We start from the raw sequence: 14,445 nt of genomic DNA, 5'->3' as shown, positions 1-14,445 counted from the left end.
TATACCACTCCCACTAACGTTTTCTGCCCCTTGATATTTCTCAGTTCTACCCATACAGATTCCACATCATCAGAGCTAATATCCTTCCTTACAATTGTGTTAATCCCTTCTTTAACCAGTAATGCTACCCCACCTCCTTTTCCTTTTTGCCTATCTTTCCTGAACATTGAATACCCCTGGATGTTGAGTTCCCAGCCTTCGCCACCCTGGAGCCATGTTTCCGTAATCCCAATCAAATCATAGGATCTTAGTTAGGCTACCAAGGCTAGGAGGGGCTCTCTGAAAGATATGGGGAGATGGGACTTGTCCATGAGGGTAACCAAATTTATGAGAACATAAAAATTCTAGAGTAAGACAGGAGAAAAGGCCCAAAAATGGAACAATTGGTAGCAGGAAATCCATTCGTCTCCTCTTATCATGGAAAAAACCAAGGAATTGACACACTGTGTAAAACAAAGCTGATTTATTTGGCATATATCCAGAATCAACGTCACTGAAACAGATTATCTGGTCATTATCACATTGCTATTTGTGGGAGCTTGCTGTGCCCAAATTGGCTGTCATTTTTCCAACATTACAACAGTGATTACACTTCCAAAAAAAAGCATCTCATTGACTGTAAAGCGCTTTGGGACGCCCGGTGGTCATAAAAGGCGCTATACAAATATAAGTCTTTCTTTTAATATTAACCCTTCTAACTGGGCTGGAGTTTATTAACACCAGCAAAAACAATCCTAACTGCCAGAATGAACATGGTTCAGTCCTGGATGTGATTAACAGCAGCAAAAACAGCAGAATCCAACCTCTGCTGTCACACGTAAACTCGCTGGTCTGCCAGCAGGTTGGATGACTGGGAGAATTCCTTTGCACACACGAAGCAGATAATGGCCGCCCCCTCGTGTGAACACACTGGTGTGCCATAAGTTTGGATGAACCTCTTCCCGCAGTGAGAGCAACTAAACGGTCTCTCATCAGTGTGAACTCGCTGGTGTTTAATCAGACTCACAGAGCGTTTAAAGCTTTTCCCGCAGTCCAAGCATTTAAAAGGTCTCTCCCCAGAGTGAACTCGCCGGTGTCTCACCAGTTCTGCCGAGCGTTTAAAGCTGTTCCCACATTCAGAGCATTGAAACGGTCTCTCATCAGTGTGAACACGCTGGTGTTTAATCACTCCCTCTGAACTTTTAAATCTGTTCCCACATTCAGAGCATTTAAAAGGTCTCTCGTCAGTGTGAATACGCTGGTGTTTAATCAGCTCTGCAGCACTTTTAAAGCTATTCCCACAGTCAGAGCATTGAAATGGTCTCTTGTCAGTGTGAACTCGCTGGTGTCTAATCAATCCCTCTGAACTTTTAAATCTGTTCCCACAGTCAGAGCACTGAAATGGTCTCTCGTCAGTGTGAACTCGCTGGTGTCTAATCAGACCCACAGAGCGTTTAAATCTGCTCCCACAGTCAGAGCATTTAAAAGGCCTCTCATCAGTGTGAACTCGCTGGTGTCTAATTAGACCCACAGAGCGTTTAAAACTGCTCCCACAGTCCAAGCATTTAAACGGTCTCTCATCAGTGTGAACTCGCTGGTGTTTAATCAGATCTGCAACACGTTTAAAGCTGTTTCCACAGTCAGTGCAGTTAAATGGTCTCTCGTCGGTGTGAACTCGCTGGTGTCTACTCAGCTCACCAGCGCTTTTAAAGCTGTTCCCACAGTCAGAGCATTGAAAAGGCCTCTCCCCAGTGTGAACACGCTGGTGTTCAGTGAGATTGGATGAGTGCTTGAATCTCTTTCCGCAGTGAGAGCAACTGAATAGTCTCACTTCAGTGTGAACTCGCTGGTGTCTAATCAGTCCCTCAGAGCTTTTAAAGTTGTTCTCACAGACAGAGCATTTAAAAGGTTTCTCATCAGTGTGAACTCTCTGGTGTCTTATCAGGTGGCATGGCCAAGTGAATCCCTTCCCACACATGGAACAGGTGAACGGCCTCTCCCCAGTGTGACTGCATCCATGAGCTTTCAGCTGGGACGGAGAACTGAATCCCTTCCCACAGTCCCCACATTTCCACGGTTTCTCCGTGGTGCAGGTATCCTTGTATATCTCCAGGTTGGACGATCGGTTGAAGCCTCATCCACACACAGAACATGTGTACGGTTTCTCCCCGCTGTGAATGGTGCGATGTTTTTCAGGCTGTGTAACTGGTTAAAGCTCTTTCCACAGTCAGTGCACTGGAACACTCTCACTCGGGTGTGTGTGTCTTGGTGCTTTTCCAGTCACACTGATGTTTGAAATCTTTTCCCACAGACAGAACAGACGAACATTTCTCCTTCCACATTCAAAGGCCGATGATATTCAGGTCCTGATGAATGGAATGACTCTGTCAGATCTTGACGTGATGTTTGGTTTGAGTATCCTGACTGCAATTCCTGCCCTTCTAATACCCTGTAAAAGGAGTTTACAAAAGTCATCACTGTAAGTGCAGGATAGAAATTCAGAACAGACAATTCTGCTTTCTGTAGAACATTCTTTCCTCTCTTGTTCCCCCAAAGCTGTAAATCCCCGTCCCACACACTCTTCCCTCCTCCCTGTGCTGAAATCCAAACCCATCGCACCATCTCCAACATTTCTTTCCTCCACTCCCAGTTTTCCCTCTCCCTCTACTCTGGTTGGGTTCAGTTCTACACCCGCTGTGTGCAGAGTGAGAATAAAATCAATGAGTCAATGATTGTCTCTCCTGGTCACTGGGACCCTGAAGCCCCGCCCACTCTTTGTTCCTGGCCAAGATGGCCGCGCATGCGCCGCAACCTCGCCCTGTCCAAAATGGCGGCCAGTGACCCCGCTGACCCGGGCAGCCGGACCTGTCACCGCGGGGCAAACACGGGGCCTGTGGGCACTTATTCGGGGCCTCAGACCTACACCAAGTGTTTGTGTTGCTTCCCAGCCCAGCCGCGGGTCCAATTCCTCCCCGAACCCACAATATACTACCACCGCCCGCTGCCATCTCTTCCGTTTCAGACCAGCGCCATCAGATGCACTGCGCATGCTCATAGCACAGCCCAGTCCTGCGCCTGCGCACTGGGCTCCTGTTGTCATTGATGGGGCACATGCTGCCACGCGGGGGATTCTGGGGAACTACCCTGCCATTGAAAGCCGCAATTATTGAGCGAAACTTTTTTAAATCATTCCATCGAGATTGGGGCCGGAGAGGCAATAAACAAAATCAATTAATAAATTATACAGAAACCCACATGCCCGGGCCCTCCGCCATCGTGTGAAGTGGCCGCCACTTTTCAGTTATTAACTCGTACCTCAGGCCCCGTCCAGTCTGCTTTATTTGCTAAATATTTACTAACTGTGTTTTCTAACTTCAGTGCAAACCTGTTATTTAGAGGGAAACTTTCGAGCCACCATTTTTTGTGTCCTACATAAGAAGCTGTTAATGGCTTTAATAAGCTGGCAGCAATTTTTTTCAAGGTGGAAAGAGGTGAAAAACGGCACTCGTGATCCACCAAAACACACGGGACAGAGAAATCCACTTCATCAGCGCATCTGCCACATTCGATCCCCTCCACCACTGGTGCACTGTGCCTGCAGTATGTACGGTCTACAAGATGACCAAAATCAGGCTGTGTGGGGTCAATGGTCAGGTAACAGAATGGATGGAAAGACGGCAACAAAACAGAATTCAGAGGATAGCATTTAGGGGTGTGGATTAATGCTCGGGCCTACGGGGTCTTCGCCAGGGATGGATTAATGCTCGGGGCTACAGGATCATTACCCAGGAAGTGCATTAATGCTCGGGCCTAGGGAGCCCTTCCCCGGGGGCGGTAGAAACATAGAAGATAGGAGCAGGAGTAGGCCATTCGGCCCCTCGAGCCTGCTCCGCCATTCAATGAGATCATGGCTGATCATCCAAATTCAGTACCCTGTCCCTGCCTTCTCCCAATATCCCTTGATCCCTTTAGCCTTAAGAAATATATCTAACTCCTTCTTGAATATATTTAATGAATTGGCCTCAACTGCCTTCTGTGGTAGAGAATTCCACAGGTTCACCACTCTCTGGGTGAAGAAATTCCTCCTCATCTCTGTCCTAAATGGCTTACCCCTTATCCTTAGACTGTGACCCCTGGTTCTGGACTCCCCTGCCATTGGGGACATCCTTCCTGCATCTAGTCTGTCTAGTCCTGTTAGAAGTTTATAAGTTTCAATGAGATCCCCTCTCATTCTTCAAAACTCCAGTGAGTATAAGCCCAATTGACGCAATCTCTCCTCATATGTCATTCCTGCCATCCCAGGTATCAGCCTGGTGAATCTTCGCTGCACTCTCTCCATGGCAAGAACATCCTTCCACAGATAAGGTGACCAAAACTGCACAGAATACTCGAGGTGTGGTCTCACCAAGGCCTTGTACAACAGTAGCAAGACATCCTTGTTCCTGTACTCGAAGCCTCTTGCTACGAAGGCCAACATACCATTTGCCTTCTTAACCGCCTGCTGCACCTGCATGCTTACCTTCAGCGACTGGTGCACAAGGACACCCAGGTCTCGTTGCACTTCCCCTTCTCCCAATCTATTGCCGTTCAGATAATAATCTGCCTTCCTGTTTTTGCTGCCAAAATGGATTACCTCGCATTCATCCACATTATACTGCATCTGCCATGCTTCTGCCCAATCACCCAACCTGTCCCAATCATACTGGAGTTTCTTGGCATCCTACTCACAGTACATACGTCCACCCAGCTTTGTGTCGTGTGCAAACTTGAGATATTACATATAGTTCCCTCATCTAGATCATTTATATATATTGTGAATAGCTGGGGTCCTAGGACTGATCCCCATGGCACCCCACTAGTCACTGTCTGCCACTCGAATAAAGACCCGTTTATTCCAACTCTTTGCTTCCTGTCTGCCAACCAGTTCTCTATCCAAGTCGGTACCTTACCCCCAATCCCATGTGCCTTAACTTTACACGCTAATCTCTTATGCGGGACCTTATCGAAAGCCTTCTGAAAGTCCAAGTACACCACATCCACTGGTTCTCCCTTGTCTATTTTACCAGTTACATCCTCAAAAAATTCCAGTAGATTAGTCAAGCATGATTTACCTTTTGTAAATCCATGTTGACTTTGTCCGATCCTGTCACTGTTTTCCAAGTGCTCTGCTATTACATCTTTTATAATGGACTCAAGCATTTTCCCCACTACCGATGTCAGGCTTACCGATCTATAATTCCCTGTTTGCTCTCTACCACCTTTTTGAATAGTGGGGTAAAATTAGCTACTCTCCAATCCATGGGAACTGTACCAGAATCTATAGAATTTTGGAAGATGACCAGCAATGTATCTACTATTTCTAGGGCCACTTCCTTGAGTACCCTAGGATGTAGATTATCAGGCCCTGGGGATTTATCGGCCTTCAATCCCGTCAATTTCCCTAACACCATTTCCCTACAAATACTGATTTCTTTCAGTTCCTCCCTCTCATTAGACCCTATGTCCCCTGACATCTCTGGGAGGTTATTTGTGTCCTCCTTTGTGAAGACAGAACCAAAGTATGTATTTAATTGGTCTGCCATTTCTTTGTTCCCCATTATAAATTCCCCTGATTCTGACTGCAAGAGACCTATGCTTGACTTCACCAATCTTTTTCTCTTCACATATCTATAGAAGCTTTTACAGTCAGTTTTTATGTTCTCTGCAAGCTTTCTCTCGTACTCTATTTTCCCCCTCTTAATTAATCCCTTTGTCCTCCTTTGTTGAATCCTAAACTGCTCCAAATCCTCAGGTTTGCTGCTTTGTCTGGCCAATTTATATGTCCTCTCCTTGGATCTTATGCTATCTCTAATTTCCCTTGTTAGCCACGGTTGATTCACCTTTTTTGTTTTATTTTTATGCCAAACAGGGATAAACAAATTCTGTAGTTCATCCATGCGATCTTTGAATGTTTGCCATTGCCTATCCACCGTTAACCCTTTGAGTGACATTCCCCAATTAATCCTACTCAACTCGCACCTCGTACCATCGTAGTTTCCTTTATTTAAATTCAGGACCCAATCTCTGAGTCAAATACTTCACTCTTCATCTTAATGAAGAATTCTATGATATTATGAGCACTGCGCCCCAAAGGGCCTCGCACAACAAGATTGTAAATTATTCCTTTCTCATTATATAATACCCAGTCTAAGATGGCCTGATCGCTAGTTGGTTCCTCGACGTGTTGGTCCAGGAAACCATCCCGTATACAATCCAGGAATTCCTCCTCCACATTATTGTTACTAATTTGGTTAGCCCAATCTATATGTAGATTAAAGTCACCCATGATAACTGCTGTGCCCTTATTGCACGCATCTCTAATTTCCCATTTAATGCCATCCCCAACCTCTGCATTACTGTTTGGGGGTCTGTATACAACTCCCACTAACTTTTTCTGTCCCTTGGTATTTCTCAGCTCTACCCATACAGATTCTACATCATCAGAGCTAATATCCTTCCTTACAATTGTGTTAATCTCCTCTTTAACCAGCAATGCTACCCCACTTCCTTTTCCTTTTTGCCTATCTTTCCTGAATATTGAATACCCCTGGATGTTGAGTACCCAGCCCTGGTCACCCTGGCACCATGTTTCCATAATCCCAATCATATCATATCTGTTTACATCTATTTGCGCAGCTAATTCATCCACCTTATTACGAATGCTCCTCGCTTTAAGACACAAAGCCTTCAGGCTTGTTTTTTTAACACTCTTCGACCTTTTAGAATTATTATTTACTGTGGCCATGTTTGATTTAAACCCTTGATTACTCTGACTGCCACTTTTGCTTTTCTCCTTCCTGTCTTTTGCTTCTATCCTCGTTTCCCTTTCCTCTGTCTCCCTGCACAGGTTCCCAACCCCCTGCCATTTTAGTTTAAACCCTCCCCCACAGCACTAGCAAACACTCCCCCTTGGACATCGGTCCCAGTCCTGCCCAGGTGCAAACCGTCCATTTTGCACTGGTCTCACCTCCCCCAGAACTGGTTCCAATGTCCCAGGAATTTGAATCCCTCCCCCTTGTACCATTCCTCTAGCCACGTATTCGGCTGAAATATCCTTCTATTTCTACTCTGACTAGCACGTGGCACTGGTAGCAATCCTGAGATTACTACCTTTGAGGTCCTAGTTTTTAATTTACCTCCTAACTCCCTATATTCAGCTTTTAGGACCTTATCCTGTTTTTTACCTATATCGTTGGTACCTATATGCACCACGACAACTGGCTGTTCACCCTCCCCTTCCAAAATGTTCTGTAGCCGTTCTGAGACATCCTTGACCCTTGCACCAGGTAGGCAACATACCATCCTGGAGTCTCGTTTGTGGCTGCAGAAACGCCTATCTATTCCCCTTACAATCGAATCCCCTATCACTATAGCTCTCCCACTGCGAGACACTTATCCAGGGGTGGGTTAATGCTCGGGCCTAGGGAACCCTTACCCAGGAAGTGGATTAATGCTCGGGCTGAGGGAACCCTTTCCCTGGGGGGTGGATTAATGCTCGGGCCTAGGGAACCCTTACCCAGGAAGTGGGTTAATGCTCAGGCCTACGAGGCCCCCGCCACTCTCATTCCCAAGCGACCACCTCCATCCCTTTCCTGCCGACTGTCTGAGGCTGGACCAGACTGTTCACAACCTCGACATCCCATTTGACCCTGAGCTGAGCTTCCGACCACATATTCTCTCTGTTACCAACACCTCCTCCTTCCACCTCTGTAACATTGCCTAACTCCACCTCTGCCTCCGCCCATCTGCTGCTAAAACCCTCATCCATGCCTTTGTTGCCTCCAGACTCGACTATACCAATGCTCTCCTAGTCAGCCTCCCATCTTTCGCCCTCCATAAGCTTCAGCTCCTCCAGAACTCTGCTGCCCATCTCCTGGCTCACACCAAGTCTCGTTCACCCATCACCCCTGTGCTCACCGACCTACACTGGCTCCCTATCTGGCAACACCTCAAATTTAAAACATTCATCCTTGTTTTCAATTCCCTCCGTGGCCTTGCTCCTCCCCATCTCTAAAACCTCCTCCAGCCCTACAACCCTCCAAATTATCTGCGCTCCTCTAATTCTGGCCTCTTGAACATCCCTGATATTTATTGCTCCGCTATTGGCGGCCGTGCCTTCAGCTGCCGAGGCCGCAGGTCTGGGATTCAGAAAACCTACCTGCCTCTCTCCTTCTTGAAGATGATCCTTAAAAACTATCTCTTTGACCAAGATTTTTGCCTCTCCTAATATCTCCTTACGTGGTTTGGTGTCACATTTTGTCTGATAACATTCTTGTGAAGAGCTTGGGAACATTTTACTGCAGTAAAGGTGCTATATAAATGCAAGTTGTTGTTGTTGACTCAGGAGCAGGTAGAGAAGGATCATCCACTCGACACTTCTGACTGAAGATTGTTACAAATGATTCAGCCTTGTCCTTTGCACTTATATGATGGTCTCCGCCATCATTGAGGATGGGGATGTTCATGGAGCCTCCTCCTCCTGTTAGTTGCTTAATTGTCCACTACCAGTCGTGACTAGATGTGGCAGGACTGCAGAGCTTTGATCTGATGCTTTGATTGTGGGATTGCTTGGCATGCTGCTTCCTCTGTTTAGCATGCATGTAGTCCTGTGTTTTAGCTTCACCGAGTTGGCTTCTCATTTCAGGTACACCTGGTGCTGTTCCCAGCATGCACTTCTGCACTCCTCTTTGAATCAGGGTTAGTCCTCTGGTTTGATGATGATAGAGGAGTGAGGGGTATGCTGGGCCATGAGGTTATAAGAACGTAAGAATTAGGAGCAGGAGTAGGATATATAGCCCTTCGAGCCTGCTCCCCCATTTAATAAGATCATGGCTGATCATTGACCTCAACTCCACTTTCTCGCCCGAACCCCATATTCCTTGATTCCCCTAGAGTCCAAAAATCTATCTATCTCAGCCTTGAATATACTCAACGACTCAGCATTCACAGCCATATGGTATCGAGAATTACAAAGACTTACAACCCTCTGAGTGAAGAAATTCCTCCTTATCTCAGCCTTAAATGGCCGACCCCTAATCCTGAGACTATGCCCCCTAGTTCTAGACACTCCAGGCAGGGGAAACAACCTCTCAGCATCTACCCTGTCAATCCCCCTCAGAATATTATATATTTCAATGAGATCACCTCTCATTCTTCTAAACTCCAGAGAGTATAGGCCCAAACTACTCAATCTCTCCTCATAGGACAGCCCTCTCATCCCAGGAATCAATCTAGTGAACCTTCGTTGCACCACCTCCTAGGTAAGTATATCCTTCCTTAGATAAGGAGACCAAAACTGTGCACAGTACTCCAGGTGTGGTCTCACCAGAGCCCTGTACAATTGTAGTAAAACTTCCTTACTCTTACACTCCAACCCCTTTGCAATAAAGGCCAATATGCCATTTGCATTCCTTATTGTTTGCTGTACCTGCATGCTAACTTTTATAGAATCATAGAATGGTTACAGCACAGAAAGAGGCCATTCGGTCCGTCGAGCCCGTGCCAGCTCTCTGCAAATTCACTTCAGCGAGTCCCACTCCCCCGCCCTGTCCCCGTAACCGTGCACATTTCTTTACTTCAGGCACTTATCCAATTCCCTTTTGAAAGCAGTGATTGAATCTGCCTCCACCACCCTTTCAGGCAGTGCATTCCAGATCCTAACCACTCGCTGCATAAAAAAGTTCTTCCTCATGTCGCCTTTGGTTCTTCTGCCAATCACCTTAAATCTGTGTCCTCTGGTTCTCGACCCTTCTGCCAATGGGAACAGTTTCTCTCTCTCTACTCTGTCCAGACCCCTCATGACTTCCTGTGTTTCCTGTACGAGGACACCTAAATCTCTCCAAACACCAACATTTAATAGTTTCTCACCATTTAAAAAATATTCTGTTTCTCTATTCTTCCGATCAAAGTGAATAACCTCACATTTCCTCACATTATACTCCATCTGCCACCTTATTGCCCACTCACCTGTTTATACCCCTTTGCAGGCTCTTTGTGTCCTCCTTGCAGCTTACTTTCCCAGTTGCAGTTTGTGGTGGAATACATTCTGCAATTGCTGATTGCCCACAGCGCCTCGTGGCTGCCCAGTTTTGAGCTGTTAGGTCTGTTCTCAGTCTATGTCACTTAGTACAGTGGTAGTGCCGCACAATACAATGGAGGGTGTCCTCAGTGTGAAGACTTGGTATCAGCTGCAAATTTCGGCAACATGCCTCCAATTTTTGAGCCCATATAACAGTGAACAACACGGGTCCCAGCACAGATCTTCACACTTTCTGCCAGTCTGAGAAACTTCCCTTAGCTCTTACTCTCTGATTTCTGTTTTGTAGCCATCTTTTCACCAAAACATGCTACTTGGCCCTTGACTCCACACGGCCTGACCTTTGACTCCACAAAATCTGACCTTTGGTCATCTTGTAGATCGTACACACTGCAGGCAAAGTGCAACAGTGAGGGAGGGGATCGATATTGAGTCCTGTGGCGTGTGCTGCTGAAGTGAACTTCTCTGTCCCGAGTGTTTTGATGGATCGCTAGTGGCGTTTTTCACCTATTTCCACCTTGGAAAAAAATTGCTGCCATTAACAGCTTCTCAAATAAGACTTACAAAATAACAGGACTGCACTGAAATAAGAAAACATTTAGCAATTAAACCGGACTGGGCGGGGCCTAAGGTACGAGTTGGTAACCGAAAAGTGGCGGCCAACATACTTACATAGAAACATAGAAGATAGGAGCAGGAGTGGGCCATTCGGCCCCTCGAGCCTGCTCTGCCATTCAATAAGATCATGGCTGATCATCCAAATTCAGTACCCTGTCCCTGCCTTCTCCCCATATCCCTTGATCCCTTTAGCCTTAAGAACTATATCTAACTCCTTCTTGAATATATTTAATGAATTGGCCTCAACTGCCTTCTGTGGTAGAGAATTCCACAGGTTCACCACTCTCTGGGTGAAGAAATTCCTCCTCATCTCTGTCCTAAATGGCTTACCCCTTATCCTTAAACTGTGACCCCTGGTTCTGGACTCTCCCGCCATTGGGGACATCCTTCCTGCATCTAGTCTGCCTAGTCCTGTTAGAATTTTATAAGTGATACGCTTATCAATTACTCCATAAAAGACGATGAATCAGGAAGGTGATGAAAAGGCTTTTATTAACTAGAGAACAGAGCATGCCTCTCGTGGGTGGCTGGTTCCAAGAAGGAAGTGAGTCGGCGAAACCCCCACCTTTATACCTGGTCATGTGGGCGGAGTCAGCTGAGGCATGCCTTGGTACACAGCGCCACCCAGAGGTAACAATATACAATAACAGTGGTTTACCACATTCACCCCTTGTTTAAAATTAAGTCCGGCGGGGTGAAGGGTACTACAAGTTCGTGTAGTTAAGTCTATCAGGAGGCCTTGTCTGACGTCCTGATCGTCGTGGTGGCGGCGACGGTGTTGCAGCATCCAACGTCGGATCTGGTGTCTGGGTGGTCAACGAAGGGTCCTGGGGCTCCGGCATGTCGTCTACAGGGGTTGGATTGGGAGGGGTGGTGGGGGATAACGGTGGTAGTTCAGGGGTACCTGAGGGTGCGAGATCTCGTATGGAGACCGTGTCCTCCCGCCCGTCTGGGTATGTCACCCAGGCATACTGGGGGTTGGCGTGTAGGAGGTGCACCCTCTCGACCAGGGGGTCCATTTTATGGGTCCTTACGTGCCTCCGCAGTAGGACGGGCCCAGGAGAAGTCAGCCACGCCGGTAGCGAGGGTCCCGATGTGGACTTCCTGGGGAAAACGAACATTTGCTCATGAGGGCTGGCATTAGTGGCAGTACAAAGCAGTGACCGGATGGAGTGGAGCGCCGCAGGGAGGACCTCCTGCCAGCGAGAGGTCGGAAGGCCCTTAGATTTTAAGGCTAAGAGGACGGCCTTCCAAACCGTCGCGTTCTCTCTTTCCACCTGGCCGTTCCCCCGGGGGTTGTAGCTGGTGGTTCTGCTCGTAGCAATACCTCTCGCTAGCAGGTACTGCCGAAGTTCGTCGCTCATGAAAGATGAGCCCCTGTCGCTATGTATATAGCTAGGGAACCCGAACAAGGCAAAGAGGTCATTCAGACATTTGATGACCGTGGTACTGGTCATGTCTGGGCAAGGGATGGCAAACGGGAAACAGGAGTACTCATCAATTATGTTGAGGAAGTACACATTGCGGTCAGAGGAGGGGAGGGGCCCTTTAAAATTGACGCTCAGGCGCTCGAAGGGGCGAGTGGCCTTGATCAGGCTTGCTCTGTCCGGCCTATAAAAGTGCGGTTTGCACTCGGCACAGATTTGGCAGTTCCTGGTCATGGTCCTGACCTCCTCGATGGAGTAGGGCAGGTTACGGGATTTGATGAAATGGAAGAACCTGGTGACCCCCGGGTGGCAGAGGTCATTGTGGAGGGTCTGCAGTCTATCAACCTGCGCGTTGGCGCATGTACCACGTGATAGGGCGTCTGGGGGCTCATTTAGTTTCCCGGGCCGGTACAAGATATCGTAATTGTAGGTGGAGAGTTCGATTCGCCACCTCAAGATCTTGTCGTTCTTGATTTTGCCCCTCTGCTTATTATTAAACATAAAAGCTACTGAACGCTGGTCAGTGAGCAGGGTAAACCGTTTTCCGGCCAGGTAATGCCTCCAGTGACGCACCGCTTCCACAATAGCCTGGGCCTCCTTTTCGACAGAGGAGTGTCGGGTCTCGGGGCCCTGGAGGGTCCTTGAGAAAAAGGCCACGGGTCTGCCCGCCTGGTTAAGGGTCGCAGCTAGGGCGAAGTCGGATGCATCGCTCTCCACTTGGAAGGGGATCGACTCATCCACTGCGTGCATTGTGGCCTTCGCGATATCGCTCTTGATAAGAGTGAAGGCTGCACACGCCTCTGGTGTCAAGGGGAAGGAGGTGGATTTGATGAGGGGTCTAGCTTTGTCTGCATAGTGGGGCACCCACTGGGCATAGTAGGAGAAAAACCCCAGGCATCTCTTCAGTGCTTTTTGGCAGTGGGGGAGGGGTAGCTCCATTAGGGGGCGCATTCTGTCGGGGTCGGGCCCGATGACTCCGTTCTCCACCACGCAGCCGAGAATGGCGAGGCGTTTGGTGCGAAACATACATTTCTCTTTATTGTACGTTAGGTTCAGCCGTTGGGCCGTACGGAGGAATTTTTCTAGATTAACGTCATGGTCCTGCTGGTCGTGGCCACAGATGGTGACGTTATCCAGATAGGGAAAGGTGGCCTGCAGCGCGTTCTCGTCAACCATCCGGTCCATCTCCCTTTGGAAGACCGAAACCCCGTTGGTGACGCCGAAGGGAACCCTAAGGAAGTGGTAGAGGCGGCCGTTCGCCTCGAAGGCAGTATACTGGCGGTCCTCATGGTGGATGGGGAGCTGGTGGTATGCTGACTTAAGGTCAATGGTGGAGAATACTTTGTATTGCGCAATCTGGTTGACCATATCAGATATGCGAGGAAGGGGGTATACGTCCAGCTGAGTGTACCGGTTTATGGTTTGGCTGTAGTCAATGACCAGGCGGCGTTTATCAGTGGTTTTAACGACTACAACCTGGGCTCGCCAGGGGCTAGTGCTCCCTTCGATAATGCCCTCCTTCAAGAGCCGCTCCACCTCAGAGCTAATGAAAGCTCTGTCCCCGGCGCTGTACCGCCTGCTCTTGGTAGCGATGGGTTTACAGTCGTGGGTGAGGTTAGCGAACAAGGGAGGGGGGGGGACTTTTAGTGTGGAAAGGCTGCAGGTGGTTTGCGGCGGGCGATTTAAAAGGTGTTGGTTGCAGACTGTGAGTGGGGGGAGGGGTCCACCGTATGCTAATGTGACACTTTTAAGGTGGCACTGAAAATCCAACCCTAGCAGCACGGCAGCGCAGAGACGGGGCAGGACTAGAAGTTTAAAATTTTTATATTCTGTGCCCCCAACCGAAAGGGTCACCACACAGTAGCCGCCGACGTCCATTGAATGGGACTTGGACGCCATAGAAATCCGATGGCGCGTCGGCAGGACCGTGAGGGAGTGGCTACGTACCGTGTCTGGGTGAATAAAACTCTCTGTGCTCCCGCTGTCGATTAGGCAAGTGGTGGCGCGGCCGTTTACCGTGATATCCATCATGGAGCTGGATAGATGGTGAGGGAGGGCTTGATCCAGCGTAACAGAGGCCAGTGTATGGCTTAGTGAGTCGGTATGGTCGTCCGACGAGACGGTGGTCGAGTCCGGAGACGAAGTGGCGGTTGGGTGCGGCGGATAAAATGGCGGCGGCCATGCGGCTGGAGGTGCACAAAATGGCAGATAAGATGGCTGCCCCCATGGTTCGCACGCGGCGCTGCTGGCGTTCGCTGGTTTCCCCCTGCAGGCATTGGCGTAATGGCCTTTCTTCCCGCAGCCCGAGCAGGTAGCGGTCTTAGCCGAGCAGTGCGCTCTAGGGTG

At 48.5% G+C, this 14,445-nt stretch overlaps 2 protein-coding genes across 3 annotated transcripts in view; one reads left to right on the top strand and one right to left on the bottom strand.

The window, feature by feature from the left end:
- Window positions 1-448: 448 nt before the first annotated feature.
- LOC147119143 (uncharacterized) lies at window positions 449-3,046 on the bottom strand. Of its 2 annotated transcripts, none has more exons than XM_085984863.1 (2): window positions 2,962-3,046; window positions 449-2,428 (listed from the first exon to the last, which is right to left on the bottom strand). In XM_085984863.1, the coding sequence occupies exon 2, from the start codon at window positions 1,955-1,957 to the stop codon at window positions 812-814; it is 1,146 nt and encodes a 381-aa protein (XP_085840989.1). In that variant the 5' UTR covers window positions 1,958-2,428; window positions 2,962-3,046; the 3' UTR covers window positions 449-811. The 2 variants fall into 2 exon arrangements, with proteins under 2 accessions (XP_085840989.1, XP_085840988.1); XM_085984862.1 differs by having other exon boundaries at window positions 2,903-3,028.
- Window positions 2,807-14,445, top strand: part of LOC147119142 (uncharacterized) — a 37,483-nt gene continuing 25,844 nt past the window's right edge. The window contains exon 1 of the mRNA XM_085984040.1: window positions 2,807-2,907. Within this exon, the coding sequence (XP_085840166.1) occupies window positions 2,807-2,907 (101 nt within the window). The remainder of the gene's footprint in view (window positions 2,908-14,445) is intronic.

This window comes from Somniosus microcephalus, chromosome 4, assembly GCF_052327205.1.
Source record: "Somniosus microcephalus isolate GS21.2 chromosome 4, FLI_Smic_1.0, whole genome shotgun sequence".
Classification (NCBI taxonomy): Eukaryota; Metazoa; Chordata; class Chondrichthyes; order Squaliformes; family Somniosidae; genus Somniosus; species Somniosus microcephalus.
This window is presented reverse-complemented; position numbering and strand designations above follow the sequence as displayed.

What these genes read in the sequence shown, in the direction of transcription:
- LOC147119143 (XM_085984863.1), bottom strand. Translation starts at nt 1,957, where the DNA reads ATGTGTGGGAAGGGATTCACTTGGCCATGCCACCTGATAAGACACCAG.